A 14,596-nucleotide genomic window follows, 5' to 3' on the forward strand; every position below is an offset into this window, starting at 1 on the left:
AGTTGGGATGTGGAAGAAGGAGCGCTGGGATGCGGAGGAAGGATGTGGGAATTCTCCCTGGGGAGCCCCTGGGGATGTGAGTGCCCCTCAGGAAGGGCTTTTCCAGGTTCTGTGCTTTAATAAGGGGCAGAGCTGCTTCCGTGCCAGGGCTGTATGAGCAGCCGTTTGAATTTCAAACGAGGAGCACCACTAAACAAGCATCCTTAATTAAACGGATGCAGTCTGGCTGCAAACTGGGGCAGCAGCCCGGCTCGGTGGCTGTTAATCATCTTCACTCCCTTTCCAGGCTCTGTCCTCGCTCCTTCCCAGCAGCACAGCATGGCTGTGGACTCCTGATGCATTTTCTGACTTAAGCCCCTCTTCCAGCTGTTATGTTTGTGTTGGCTCTGTGTTTGGGCTGTGTTTGGAGATGCACTTGGCCAGTGCAAATTGAACTCCAGCATCTGAGTTTCCACCTCTGTCCCCCACAAAATCTTTAAATTGCACCTTTGTTAGCAATTTTGCTTCTTAATGGGGAAAGCTGGGGCTCATGTCCTGCCCAGAGGGCTGCACCCTAGCTTGGGCACCGGGATAGACAAACAGGGCTACTGTGTCCCCCAGTCTGGCCAGTACCTCAGGCATCCAAAGATTCAAGCAGAAGTCCCTGACTTCTTGCCACGAATACAGCTTGTGCTGCCCCAGAGGTGCCCCATTCCCAATGCCATGAGGTGTCCATGCGTCCCCGTGCTGCCTGCTCGTCCCCTGCTGCTTTGTAACTGCAATGTGTACTGCCCTTCGCAGAGCTTATCTGAGTGGAATGGCAGAGATAAGCAAAATGAGAAAAGTTTGGGGGATTATGTGCTGATTAAGTTATTACTAACATGAAATAAATGGCGCTGAGATGAAACAGGAGCTTTATTTTCCGTTGCTTGGCTCTGAGCTGACTGGCATTACACTGAAGATCAAACCAGGAGCCTGCCTGCTGCAGGTATGGGGCTCAGGAAACAGCTGCAGGCATGACAGCAACCTGAGCTGTGCCAGCAGAGTGTGAAATGGGGCTGGGACCCAGGGCTGCCATGCTGGGAGTTGGCTGAGCTGCGATGCACAAACAGGGATCTGTTGCCTGAGCCAAACTCAGGTGCAGCAGGGCTCTGTCTGAGCTGCACCTAACAGCAGGTATGGGGCTGCAAAGCTGTAAGGGGACAGCAGGGCAGCGTGTGCTCCCTGAAGCACTGTGCCCAGGGCTGGGGAGTTCAGTGAGGGCAGCTTTGGGGCTGAGCTTTGCAGAGACTCTGCTTCAGCACCCAGCTCATTCCCCTTGGCAGCACCTGGCTGTGACTGTGTCCCTTTTGCTCTCTGTGCCTCACAGTGATGGGCGCTCTGGAGTCCCGAGGGGTGCTGCGGCGGATGAGCGACATGCTGGAGCTGCTGATGAAGAGGATGGACATCCTGGCCAGGCTGGAGAACAGCACTGACTTCCACAAAGGGAACGAGGCACTCTTCCCTCTGGACAGGTCAGTTGGAGGCACCGATGCCCCCATGCGCCGCTGCTGTCCCCAAAATCATGAGCTTGGGGGCTTCGTAGGGCGGTTGCCGTGCCCAGCACCTTGGAATGGGGCAGGAAAATCCCAACCTTGCTGGCCCTCATCTTCTACCTGGCGCTGTTGATTTTGCTCTGATGGAGTTGTGGGTGACTCATTGGCTGTGCAAAGGTCCCCACTGCCTTGTCACCACTGAGGGTTTCTGCGCTTCCCCATCCCCACCAATCACTTCCATTCCTCTCCCCACTGCTTTTCTTATGAGCCTCTTCTGCGCCTATAATAGAAAATATAGTAAGAGAGCCTGTAATTAAAGGCTGTGCTGCGCTGAACTGAGTGCACACACGAATTAAAGCTGTGCAGGAAGCCTGGGAGTGCATGGCTTTGCCTTTTAAGTAATGTAATTTTAACCACTGAAAAATATAATTTGCCTCTGTAATGGCAGGTGCTGGGGATTTTATTGTTGCGAGGCTGCGTGTTGGCCATGTGCACCAGCAGCAATCCTGGAGAGGAAGGGATGTGGCTGCTAGACTGGAAGGAACTTGCTCTCATTTGGTGATGTTTTGGGTGAATTTCTCATTAAATGAACCATTAATTCCAGGTTGTAATAATTTCTGTGCATCAGAGATGAACTTAAAGGCGTTTATATGAGCTGGCAGCAGTCGCTGCTCACATTGGGTGGCAGCAGCCCCAAGGAATTGCTCATCCCCAGGGGGGTCTTGGGCTTCTCGAAGGGAATCGTGGCCCTTGGTGCCACATGGTGGCCTGTCTGTGCTGAGGGTGTCTGATCCTGCTGAGCCTGAGAGGGATTGTAGAGCATGGAGTGTGTGGAAGCATCCTCTGTATTTTGTAGCTGTGCTGAGATGGCATTGGGTGGCTGAAATTACAGATCCCTTAATTTTCAGGAGCAGAGTATTCCTTGGCAGGATCAACTTCTTCCAGCTCATCACCTTTTCCTCCTTAAACATTTCCCCTCTGAGAGCATCCCAAATGATAAAAGCAGTGAGATGAACCCGAGCAAACGAGCGAGGCTCTGTGCATGCTACAAACACCGCTTGGAAGCAGTCCCATGCTCCGAGCCCCATGAGCATCTCCATCGAGCTGAGCTGCTGCATGGACCATTGGTACCATACAGTCATTTTCCTGCACTGTCATCCAGCCCATGTTATGGCTGAATTTGCGTCCTGCGTCTGCAGATGAAGGCATTGTGGTGGGGCTGATGGTCCCAGCAGCATTTACAAACACCCTCCTTTGATCTCCAGTGACCGACTTGAAGCTGTCAGCGAATGATAATACAATTAAAGGGTGATAATTTCAAAGGGATTTAATTCTTTAAAGCCCCTCTGGTTAGCACGGCTGCCACAATTGTGTCCTCCTCTGCTCAGCAGAGGCACCCGCGACTCCCCCTGAGCAGCACTGGGATCTGCCCTGCTTCTACCAGGGGCTCTCCTGCTGTGTTGGATCTCCACAAAAACAGTGGAGGTGGGGGCACCTCCTGGGTAGGAATGAGCCAAAGCTCCTCTGCGCTTTATGGAGTCATAGAATCACTGATGTTGGAAAAGACCCTCAAGTCTATAGAATCATAGGGTCACTAAGGTTGGAGAAGATCCTCAAGGTCGTCCAAGGGATCATAGAACCATTGGAGGTGGAAAAGACCTCAAGATCATCGACCAGCAGCACAGCCCCCAGCATGTCCCTTGCTCCCAGTGCCCTCATGTCAGACCTGCAGGGATGGCTTTCTACTCAGAAAGTGCATAGAGGAATTCAAATAAGCGAGATATAATTAATTAGCAGCCTTGGAAATCTGCTCAGCTGTCAGGAGCAACGCAGCTGGAAGTGACTGCAGGGTTTTTCACGGCTAAAGTCACCTGAGGCTTTGCTTGTTGCCCCATAGGTGCTGTCTATAGGCACTCACATGTGTCAAATCCATCTCCTGCAATGCTTCAGGGACAGCTTTGGATAGACACAGGTGTCCAACATCCTCTTTAGATAAGGTGACCAGGATTTTTTTGTGAAGGCCCCTAGTTTGTCAATCTGGGATGGAAGGCATGAGCTGAGAATCTACTGGATTTTGCTGAATGCCTTTTCCAGCCTTTCCTGCTTCCTGCCCATGCAGAAAGGTAAGCGATGAATTTCCCAACAAGCACGAGCAGGCTGCCAGTCAGCTGCGGGAAAATCAATACCACTGTTAATTGAATGCAACCCTCATAAATCATCAGAGGGCAGGAAATGAGAAGTACTTATGGAAGCCTCCTGGAGAGCTGTTTGCTGGGCAGGGGAAGTATTAGCACACGGTGAGAGCAGTGGTGCCTGGCTGGAAAGAACCTAGGGAGGGATGGAGGGGCTGTGCAGGGGCTGATGTCAGCTGGACTCGGGAGCTGGGGGCTCACAGGAGCCCAGGTCTGGGTGCTGGGGCTGTCCTCAGGTGGCAGGTGACAGCGGGGTCCTGGGTGGGGGTTTGCCCTGCTGCCCTTCTCATCCACTGGCCCTGTGTGGTGGATAACGTGTAGGCTGTTGTTTACTAATGGCTGATTAATCTTCAGGCTTAATTACTGCCGAGGCTCAGTTAATTTCCACGCACTTCAAGTATTTGTTCTTATAATTGTTACACAACTCCATATTCCCCTGGGAATTAGAAGTCTCACAGTATGACTCCAAGTGGGTGATGCTCCTGCATCCTGCCAACCCGGCTCCCCAAATTGCTGCCATTAAAGAGCTGCCTTCAGTGACACTTCTGCTAAAGGTGGGCACCCCCAGCAGCACCCAGGTTCTCTCTCTTATCGATTCTGTGCTTGCACCTATTCAGCACCTCCAGGTTTGCTGCAGCCACTTCCCCAGCAGCCTTTGCTTTCTGCTGTTTTTGGGCCTTTGCACCCTGAAGCAGCGATGCTCTTGGGGCTGCCTTATGTCTTTGCAGAAGGGGTGGTTTGATGCCTCGACACACAAAGGGCAAGTGGCTTTGAGCTGTGTTTGGGTGGCTGGCTAGTCCTCAGCACCATGGAATTTGAGTGCATCCTCCATTGGTGCCCACAACACGGATCTTGGAGAATGGTGTGTGGGCACAACTGGGTGTTTTGGGGCTGACTTGAAGGCAGCTTCCATGGAGGAATGGTGAAGCTTCCTGGGCTCACCAAAGGCTCTTCCCAGCAGCCTGCAGGCATCAGACTGTCTGGGCATGGAGGCACATGTAGCTGATTTATGCCCCTATCAAGTAAAGATGAACGGACATTGAAGTGACTGAGCCATAACCCTTCATGTTCCCAGGAACATAAGTTGCTGCTGCCTGTGCTTAGGGCTCTGTTCTGCTCACGGTACCCCATCCCTGGAGGTGCCCAAGGCCAGGTTGGATGGGGCTCTGGGAAACCTGATGTGGTACCTGATGTAGAGGTTGGCAGCCCTGCCTGCAGCAGGAAGGTTGGGACTGGATGGTCATTGAGGTCTCTTCCGACCCAAACCATTCTGGGATTCTATGATTCTAAGAAAACAAGGCTTGGGCTTGTGAATGCAGCCCCATAATCTGCTTGGAAGGATCTCTCAGCATCTTACAGCATTCTTAGAACATTTTAATCAACAATTTTGACTGCTGGCAAGTTCTGCTTGTGTTGCAGCAGTGCAAGTTGCAGGTCTGTGATACTGGAACTGGTCAATGTGTTGGTGTGAGCTGCTCCCGGCAGGTCTGTGATTCTGGCTGCGACTTGTTCTCTTGCCAAGAGATCTTATTTTCGTGCAATTCATTGCTGAAATGGCAGAGGTTTCTCGAGGGCTGCAGCTCACTCGGGGTCTGGCCCTTTAAATGCATTTTTTGTGAGCAACATCAACTGCTGTAAATGGAAAATAAAATAAATTGAAATACTTCAGCATGTAAAATGCCCCGGTATTTATGACTCGATCTGTCATTTGGACAGCTGGGGCTGGCCACGCACGTGGTTTCCTTTCTGCAGTTTGCTTGGATGTAGCTCAGCTCTGCTCCTGCAACATCCAGTATGTGCTTCAAATGAGATCCCATGGAGCTCTCCTGTCCCAAAAAGCATTCTCCAGGTTGTTTGCCCCATATGAATTCACAGAGAGCAAAGGATTGCTGTTCTGCTTCGTGCCTTTGGGTAACAAAATCTTTCAATATTCTCTGTAAAATCATGATGCAGAGGCACAGCTGCCCAGGGGGGTGGTGGAGTCACCCACCATCCCTGGAGGCACTCAGGAGCCATGGAGATGTGGCACTGAGGGATGTGGGCAGCGGGCAGTATTGGCCACAGGTCGGTGATTGGACTGGATGGCCTTAGGCCGTGCCAACCTTAACGACTCTATGATTGTAAAGCAGCAAATGGCAGCACAAATATCATCATGAGCAAGCACAGCCCTTTGGTGAAGGGCTCTGCATGAGTGCTGGGATGTGGATGTGTTACCTTCCAAACATCTGCTCTTCTCCGTGCGCATCGCCCTCTCCAACAGCGATCGGAAGAAATGTCAGAAGAGCAAACAAACATGCTCAGGGTTTGTATTACGGAGACGACACACAAATAGGAGATCTGTCTTTTCCTAATGCTGCTTTTTATAAAAGGCAATAAAAGCGTGGTGCTCTGTGAAGAGATAACCAGGCTGAGGCTGAATTAGTGCGGCAGGGCTGGGGGCAAAAGGCAAAGCGAAGGGGAGCAAATTAATGTATGAAAAAGGAAAGGAAAACTCAACCTCTGGCTGCGTTATGTGGCAAATGATCCGCCTGTGGGGAAAGATACGTCTTAATAGCAGTTTTTGGAATGAGATGAATACTGTATACAGTGCATTATAAGCCACAGCGTGATCTGAATCGTAATCAACGTAGGGAAGTATAAGTCTGAAAATAATAAAGATGAAATCAATATTGATGGTTAGGAGTAAAAGTACTGTATTTGCTGCAGTAAATGGTTTTAAGTTCCCAGGGAAAAATTTGTTCCAGAAAACTTATAGCAATTTACTATAGTTTCAATGCTGGCATAGTCCCCGTGTATTTGGTGGCATTTATATTGTCGCTGTAGGAACAGTCAAAAAGCAGCAAGGAGAAAGGGCTCTGTGCAAGGGGATGGCTGGGGGCAAGCTCTGGGTTTCACCATGCTGGTGCTTTGCTGTGGTGTTTTTGGATGACAAACAATCTCTCCATCCTGCTTAGCTGTCAGTTAGCACATGGGCCCCTCACCTTGTCCTTCTCCAGTTACTAGGAGTAAGGCATCAGATTCTGATGAGCTCCAGGAAAACCTTCTTGCATTTGAGCTTTTGCTTTTAACTGTCTTATTTCCTTGTCCTCTGCTCAGGAGACAAATCACTTTAATGATAATTGATATAACTTCTACTTAACCTCCTTGTCGTCTCATTAATGCATTCAATGAAATGTCCTGCTCGAGCTGCAGCCCTGTAGCACCGGTGCAGCTTTCACCCCAAGCATGAAACTCCTTGCTGGAGAAAGCTCCTTTGGGTAATGAAAGTGGTAAGCATGTGGTGGGTGGGAGATGGAGTGTGACTCCCTGTTTTGGGTGTTTTCTATGATTATTTCTTTCTTTTAACATACGAAAGATGCCAAGAACTGTGCTGGACATTTCAACTCCTAAATAGCTGAAGGGAAGGAAATATTCCCTTTCTTGATCCAGGTTGTTTCAGTTCTCATTTCCTCTTAGGTAAGGCTTCTGCACTTTGAACGTTCTGCACATGAATGCAACGTGGATGTCTTGTTCAAGAGAACTAGAAGTGCTGCTTGCACACCGTGATCAAACACCCTTTTAATATCAAAGGGCTCTGCCTTGAAGCCTTTGTGTTCAGGGAACAGCTGTATCATACAGGAGCCAGGCAGGCTGACATAAATGCCAGGATAAGTCTTGGGAGCCAGCAGGATGCAGGCTGTTTGTGAGGATGAGCCCAGAGAAAGCCTTGGGTTTGGACAGTCCTGATCTCACATGAATGCATTTGCCAGTTCTCAACCTTGGAGAATCTCACATTTGGGGATGGGATGGAGACATTCAACCTTTCATAGAATTATTTGTGTTGGAAGGGACTTTTAGAGCTCATCTAGTCCAACTCTCCTGTAATGACATGGGCCTTTGGGATTCACCGAATTCTTGGCTGGTAGCAAGCTGGTTTAGAGCCTATCAGGGGTTGGGATGGCTTCTAGGTGGAGGTAGAAGTTGTATCTGTTCCCATCCTCTTGCACTCCTGTGAGTGCTGGGGAAACATGGGGAGCAGCTACACCACCCAACATCCCTGTCCTGTTTGAGCAGAAGGTTGGGCTTGTTGACTCTAAATTCACTAATTCTTGAGTTTGCTCCTATCCTGCCCATCCCAACCTTTCTTTTTGTCCCTACAGACATGTACAGTGGTCTGACTGCTGCTTCCTGGTGGATAAAGACCTGCAGAAAAGTGGGATTTAGGAGCTTTCAGGGCTCCCTCAGACTGAAGCTGTGCTCACAAGCTAAGCTTGTCACAGGTCATTTATGTGCCTGTGTTTTACCAGGGCCTCACAAGGATTCTCCCTGTTACAGCAGCTGGCAGGAGACCTGGGCTTTCTTCTCTGCAAAAGGTTGAAAGTTACTTAGGGGCAATGGCGTCCTCTGCATTTATTATTTCTTAAAAGCCTAAGATATGTGGTTCCCCGTGGAGGTATGCAGGTTGAGTATCGATGGTTGTAAACCATGCCAGGAGGAAAAATGTGGGCTGCTTGCTGCTGGAGAGTGGACCTTAAATCAACAGCCGGAGCAGTATCGGTTCATAAACCCAGGATTTTTTTAGCCTTGAGGACAGAGGTACTTTAAATCGCAGCCTTCAGCTTCAGTGATCTGCTGGAGAACAAACATAAAACTTCAGAGGGAAGGGCCTGATATCAGCACGTATTTTTGTGCCAGCGGTATTCAAGGTAGCCCTTTTGGTCCTGCTCACTGCTTATGACATCTCCTTGTATTATAATGATCTCAGCAGAAGCAAGAAAAATCCATGACCCAGCCGCTGCAGAAGGGGAAATTATTTGCTGTGATAACAGCGCTCATCAAGGCGTCGTTTGCAGTGGAAATGGCAAGAGGAGCATTGGAGGTGGAAATCTGTCGAGTGCGGCACCGCTGCTCACGGATTGAATTCTCTGCCCTTTTTATACCTGACATCAGGTTCTAATTGACATCAGGCATCTCTGCCGTGCTCTGTCACTCGTGCTGCTCTGTCTGTGCCAGGAGATGTGTGGAGGGTAATGGTGCTGTTTACATAGCTGGGATTGATTGCGAGTGGCGGTTCAATAGCTGCCATGTGCAGCCATTCGAGCCAGTGGGGTTGGGTCTTTGACCACACTGGGATGGTGCCCAGGAGCTCTACGGAGCCACGACATGGAGCTCAGTGCCAGCCTGGGCTCTGCTGCTGGTCTCCCTGTCTCTGTCATCTCCCCTTGCCCCATAGCCCTCACCTTTGGGTCTGGAGGTCTGCTCGTTGTCGGTGGGATTGGACTTCAGGCCATCCGTGCGTCGTTGTTCGTGATTCTCAGGGCTTTCTTTGCCTGTTGCTATTTGTGTCATCCTTTTGCTCAATTTTTGGTTCTTTCTCCTTTTTTAACTCCCCGTGCCTTCCTGCGTGCGCTGCAAGGCCAATAATCACAGCGGAGGATTTTCAAGCATAGCACGTCTGAAATAACGCAAACAGATTTCGCCAGCATATTTAGCAGTTCCCGATGTAAAATGCAGAGATGTATTGCTGTTTATGAGCGTGCTGCAAAAAATAGCAGAAAAACTGTTTTATGCTGTTTTAAAGTTAGAACTCTTCAAGGCACTGCCGTGTTGCAGCCTACAAGCCTGCAGCCTACAATCCAGCCTGGATTTTCAGGATGTTTGTAGGGTCTCTCTTCTTTCTTCCCAGGTTGCAGCCAGCGGCCGGTTTGATGGAGAGGATCCAAGCTATAGCTCAAAACGTCTCAGACATCGCAATAAAAGTAGACCAGATTCTCCGGAATAGCCTCATGAATGCAAAAAGTGAGTGTTGTACTCAGGTGCCCAGCTCTTCCAGCCCCATCCGTTTCTTGTGTTGGCATCTGCTACCTTCCTTGTCTCTCTGCAGTGGGGGATGGCAGGAGGGACCAGTGCGAGGTGCCCAGGGACCCCAAGTACCCCGACTGCGCTGGGAAGGTGGAGGTGAGTTGAAGCTCCCCACATGCCCAATTGCCACGAGGCCACGGGGAGGTGTGAGGCTGTACCCGCAGCTTTGCAGGCAATAGCAGAACCATCTCTGTGAGGCTGCCTCTCCCTGCCTGTACTTTCTGTGTTTAATGTCAGAAGCACGGTGAGGAGAAAGCGCTGTCATATCTTCTTTAAATATCTGGGGCATGGCTGGTGCCTGGGGAATAATCTCAGCGTGGCACAGGAGCACATCTCGTTATGGTGGCAAGGACCTCCATTCTGAAGCAATGTCCTGGCTGACACTGCATGCTCCCCACACCTGCACACAGCCTGCCGTTTGGCCTTCAGTGTGATCTCTTTGTCAGAGAGCACGTTTGTGTGGGCTAATTAAAAACATTTCCCCTCTCCCCTCCTTCCCAGCCTGCTGCTTCCGGCTCTGGGCTGATTCTACCTGAAAGGATGCTGAAGGGTATATTGAAGCAACACTGGACTGGGGCACGAGATCTTCCTCATTCCCCTAGTGCTGGGCATGCTTTCTATCCACAACTGGAGTTAATTTGGAATGTAATTTAATTGTCAAAGGCTATAATTCGATCTCCTGTCTGGGTGATTGGTGCATTTTACATAGCGGGCACAGCGAGCTGTCTCTGAGTAGATTTGTTGAATTAACTACAGGCTGGTCAGGGGGTGATGAATGGGGGCTGCAATCAGTGGCTGTTGTGCACCCGGAACCACCTCAGGGACAGCTGTGGGTGCGTGAGCTGGGAGTGTGGATGAGCCCCATTTGTGTTCCTTCGTCCCTTTGCAGTGGATGAGGGCCAGGTGGACTTCTGACCCCTGCTATGCGTTTTTTGGCGTGGATGGCACCGAGTGCTCCTTCCTCATCTACCTCAGTGAAGTTGAGTGGTTCTGTCCTCCCCTACCCTGGAGGAACCAGACGGCCGCACCGTCCCCTCCACCGCTGCCCCGCGCCCAGGTAGGGCCCATGGGATAACAATGGGGTCGGGGCTGTGACAGTGGTGCCCCCAAGGCAGTGGTGCCAGCAGACCCCCAGCACCCATCTTGATGCCACATGCAGGTCCTCTCCCACCTGGGATGCCACAAAGAGGCACCAGTTTAGAAAACATGCAAGTGAAACCACCCCTCTCTAATGGACCCTAATTGCAATCTTATTACAATGCTCAGATTGGACATTAAGAGAAGTTTCTGCGCTAGAGGCTGGTGGGCATGAAGCAGCTCCTCAGGGCAGCAGGCATTTCCCTGAGCTGCTGAAACTTTGGAAGCATTGGACACCGCTATCAGAGTTAGGATTGAGTTTTGGGTGGTCATTTTGTTGGACTCAGTGCTCCTCATGGTGCCTTCCAATGTGGGATATCTCATGGTTATGTGATTCTGTGATGCCTGATAGCAATCAGCAGTGCTCCATTCCTGCAGGCAGCTTTCCGCAGCGACCTGGCCCCATTGCTGGAGCTGGTGGGCACGGGCAAGGAGTCCCTCAGCTTCATGAAGAAGAGGATCCGGCACCTGGCCCAGCAGTGGCTGCGGGCAGCCCGACGCCTCGAGCAGAAGCTGAAGGGACGGCAGGGGGACCAAAAACATGTAGGAGCCAATTGCGTGGTGGGGTTGATGTGGGGATGAGGACATGGGGAAGTGAGAGCAGCAGATCTGTGGGGTTCGAGCTGTGTTATCAGTGGGGTGGTCGTGGCCATGGCTGAAGAGCTGGGCAGGATTTTGGAGCTGGGTCCTGGTCAGCAGGAGGTGTCCATCCCTGGGTTGGTACCAGCAGTGAGTGGGGCATGGGGTGGCACATCTCCTTTCAGATGCTGGAGGCATCTTCCTGCTGCTCTCTAGGCCCCTTTCTACAGGGAGATGTGCTCTGCATCCATGGACAAACCCCAGTGTGCATGGGGAAAATGGACCATATCCGAAGATAGAGCTAGACACTGAATATTGGATCTCTGCTAATTGGACATAGGCCGCTTGTCCTTACACCCGAGTGGTTTCCCTGAGTAATTTCAGCCTGCAGAAGTGGAAAGAGACCAGCAGTCATTTTTGGCTGTCAGCAGCTTGTTGTCCCTCTCTCTACAGATCCTGATTCACATCGGCTTCCTGACCGAGGAGTCAGGGGACGTCTTCAGCCCACGGGTGCTGAAAGGGGGGCCCCTGGGTGAGATGGTGCAGTGGGCCGACATCCTGGCTGCCCTTTTCCTGCTGGGACACAGCCTGAAGGTGACAGTCTCACTGAAGGAGCTGCAGAGGTTGGTGCCGTGGGTCCCTTCCAACCCTAGGATTCTATGAAACCAAGGCATGGTGCAGGTTGTTAGGGCAAGGCTTTGCCCTGTAGTCGTGGTGCTAGATCTGAGCATTACTGATGCGTTGCTTGCAGCACACAGCATCCCCTGTGGCCCCTCTGTCCCCTGCTCCCCAGTGATGCTCTCTGCAGGTACACGTGGCCCCATGACACAGCTGTCCTATGCTTCAGTGCCATAGGGGGTGCTCAGCCCCCAGCTCTCCCCCGGTGTTGTGTGAGCAGTGGCTGTGCTCTTTCCTTCCTTCCTCCCCTCCCACCCTTCCTGCTGAGTGGCTGAGTAAGGCTGCCAGAAATAACCCCCATCCCTTGCAGGGTGGTGGCTGCAGTGTGACCTGGGTGGGAATTGGCCACTGCTGGGACACTTCTGCAGTGTAGCATATGGAAATGCAGAGCAAGTGCAAGCAGATGGCTGCACCCATCCACTCAGAGCACTTGTGTGGGCTCCAAGAGAGATGAATATTCAGCAGAAAAGGTAAAAAGGAGATGCTAACTGTGTATGAGACACCTGGGCTCTGCTGCATGCTGAGTTATGACCAGGCTGGTGGTGCCAATGGTATCACAAAGCTCTCCTCAGCTGCTGCCAGGGATGTGAGCTGCAGGGCAAGTGCCAGTGAAAATGCTGGAGGGGGCAGGTTGTGAATGGAGAACAGCCCTGTGTTGTCCTGTGGGCCGCCAAGATTTTGGGTGATGCTTAAGCCAGCTCTGCTGCATAATGAGCCGTGCTGGAAAGGGAGTGAGAAAAATAAACAGCGATCTTGGAGAGAAAGAAAAAAACACAATGAAAAAATCCAACCCAGCCCTTGCAGCATTCAGAATTAATGAACAGAATTAGCTCCTGACTAATTAACTAAAAAAATTATAATCCTGGTCCTCGTGCAGCTTCTCAGAAAGGCGCAGGAATGCATTGCAGCCATCTCCATGCTGTGCCCCGTGCTGGGTTGGACTGACACACTGAATAATGTCCCTGTGCCCGAGGATGGGTGAAGTTAATGGATGGCAGGGTGTCCCTGTTGTTGTGTGGTTCTCGTTTGTGTTTTTTGATGGAGAGCCTCATGGTGGTGGTTTAATGAGGGGAAGGAGCCCCTGCATTGCCCTAGGATGGGGCTCCTGGTCTTGTCTGGGTCTGGAGGAAGTCCTGTCCCTCTGTTGGATGCAGGGGTCCCTTTGTGAGGTGCTGAGCAGAGTTGGTGCATCTGTCTCTTTATTGCTGACCTTTCAGAAACATCCCTGCTGTGGGGCAGTGTGGCTCAGAGCAGAGCAGAGATAAGCCCTTACACCACAGGAGCAAGCAGGAGACTTAGCTGAACAAGCGTGGTTAATAACGAGCTGTGCTACCATTAATCTCGTATGCTTAGCAAAAGCCCAACGGGGGCTTTGCTGCTGCGGGTGTGCAGAGAGCCTGGGATGCAATCAGCAGCTCAACCTGCAGCCAGCAGTCTGGTTTGGAGATGCTCTGCTCCATAAATGTGAAATGTTAACTCTGCATTTTATGCATTTCTCTTTGGTAACCCCTGCTCTCTTTGCAGCTCGGAGTTGTAAATGCTCCTTCCCAGCACGGCCTTGCATGGGTACCCGTGAATTATTCAGCATGAAATAACCTCTCTCCTGGTTTGTCTCTTTGCATTTCTGAGCTGATTTTTATACATGTATTGATCATTGGCAAGGGATTGCTAAAAGGTTTGCACACGCGTGCTTCAGCCAATAGTTACCTACGAGCAGCTGTTCATTACTAGTGTGTATATTGATTGCAATGCAGCAGTGCTTGGAGGCAGTGGTCAGGATTGGGCCTGTAGTGCTGAGGATCAGGCAGGCAGTAGGAAGTTCCTGTGCAGGAAGGCAGCAGTTGGAGGGCTGTTTCTGAAGGTGAATGCACTGTCCCAAACCAGTGCGTTGTTCCCCTCCCCGATGGGCAGTGTGCTGCATGTCCCCATCACATCCCTTAATCCCTTTGTTCCTATTGCACTCTCTGTCTGTCTGTCCTGGTTGGGCAGATCCTGTAGCTCAGCACTTCCCAAAGAGCTCAATTACGGACACACAACATCTCCTGCTTCAGCTTTTAGCCACTCATTCGAGACCTGTGAATGACACTGCTGTGACCTACCAGAGCTGCTGAACAACGTGCAGGTGTTTGTCCTCTTCTGTGAATTTGTTAGCTGATTTGTTAGCTCCTGATGTGAGGCAAGAGGCAACACATGAGATTACCCAGTAATGGGCATGAGAAATTGCTGGGCACTCATTAGCTGTGCTGGAACACGGCTGTGCCCTGGCTCCCAAAGAGGAGAGCAGCAGCACCAGGCTGCACCACTGCACTGTGAGCCTATGGGTGCAGAGAGCTGAGCCTCTGCCTCCCCAGCCCCCCTGCAGACATGGCATGGTGGGCTCCTGCCCCATTCTAAATGCAGCTGGTGATGGGATGTGATGTGATGATGGGCACCAGTGGCTGTCATCATGTCAGCATGGCCAGCTGCATGTAGGGATTGCTGGGGAGAAGAATGGGAGTGATGGGGAGCATCGATCTCGGCAGCGCTGAAAGGTGCTTTTGAAATTGCCCCCTTGAAATTAACTGCTCATAAGGCAGGACAGAAAGTCGAAGAAAACTGGATTTGATGCCTCGTGGGGTCAGTGCTTTACGAAGTGCTCTTGGAGCTTAATTGCTC

General features: G+C 51.1%; 1 protein-coding gene across 2 annotated transcripts in view; it reads left to right on the plus strand.

The window, feature by feature from the left end:
- MGAT5B (alpha-1,6-mannosylglycoprotein 6-beta-N-acetylglucosaminyltransferase B) overlaps window positions 1-14,596 on the plus strand; it is a 54,706-nt gene that overhangs the window by 26,528 nt on the left and 13,582 nt on the right. For both annotated transcript variants that reach the window (XM_042883996.1, XM_042883995.1), the window contains 6 exons: window positions 1,349-1,493; window positions 9,372-9,484; window positions 9,570-9,643; window positions 10,437-10,604; window positions 11,063-11,227; window positions 11,717-11,886. In XM_042883996.1, coding sequence (XP_042739930.1) covers window positions 1,349-1,493; window positions 9,372-9,484; window positions 9,570-9,643; window positions 10,437-10,604; window positions 11,063-11,227; window positions 11,717-11,886 — 835 coding nt within the window. The remainder of the gene's footprint in view (window positions 1-1,348; window positions 1,494-9,371; window positions 9,485-9,569; window positions 9,644-10,436; window positions 10,605-11,062; window positions 11,228-11,716; window positions 11,887-14,596) is intronic.

This window comes from Lagopus leucura, unplaced genomic scaffold (genome assembly GCF_019238085.1).
Source record: "Lagopus leucura isolate 7727_CA_CO unplaced genomic scaffold, USGS_WTPT01 Super-Scaffold_100040, whole genome shotgun sequence".
Classification (NCBI taxonomy): Eukaryota; Metazoa; Chordata; class Aves; order Galliformes; family Phasianidae; genus Lagopus; species Lagopus leucura.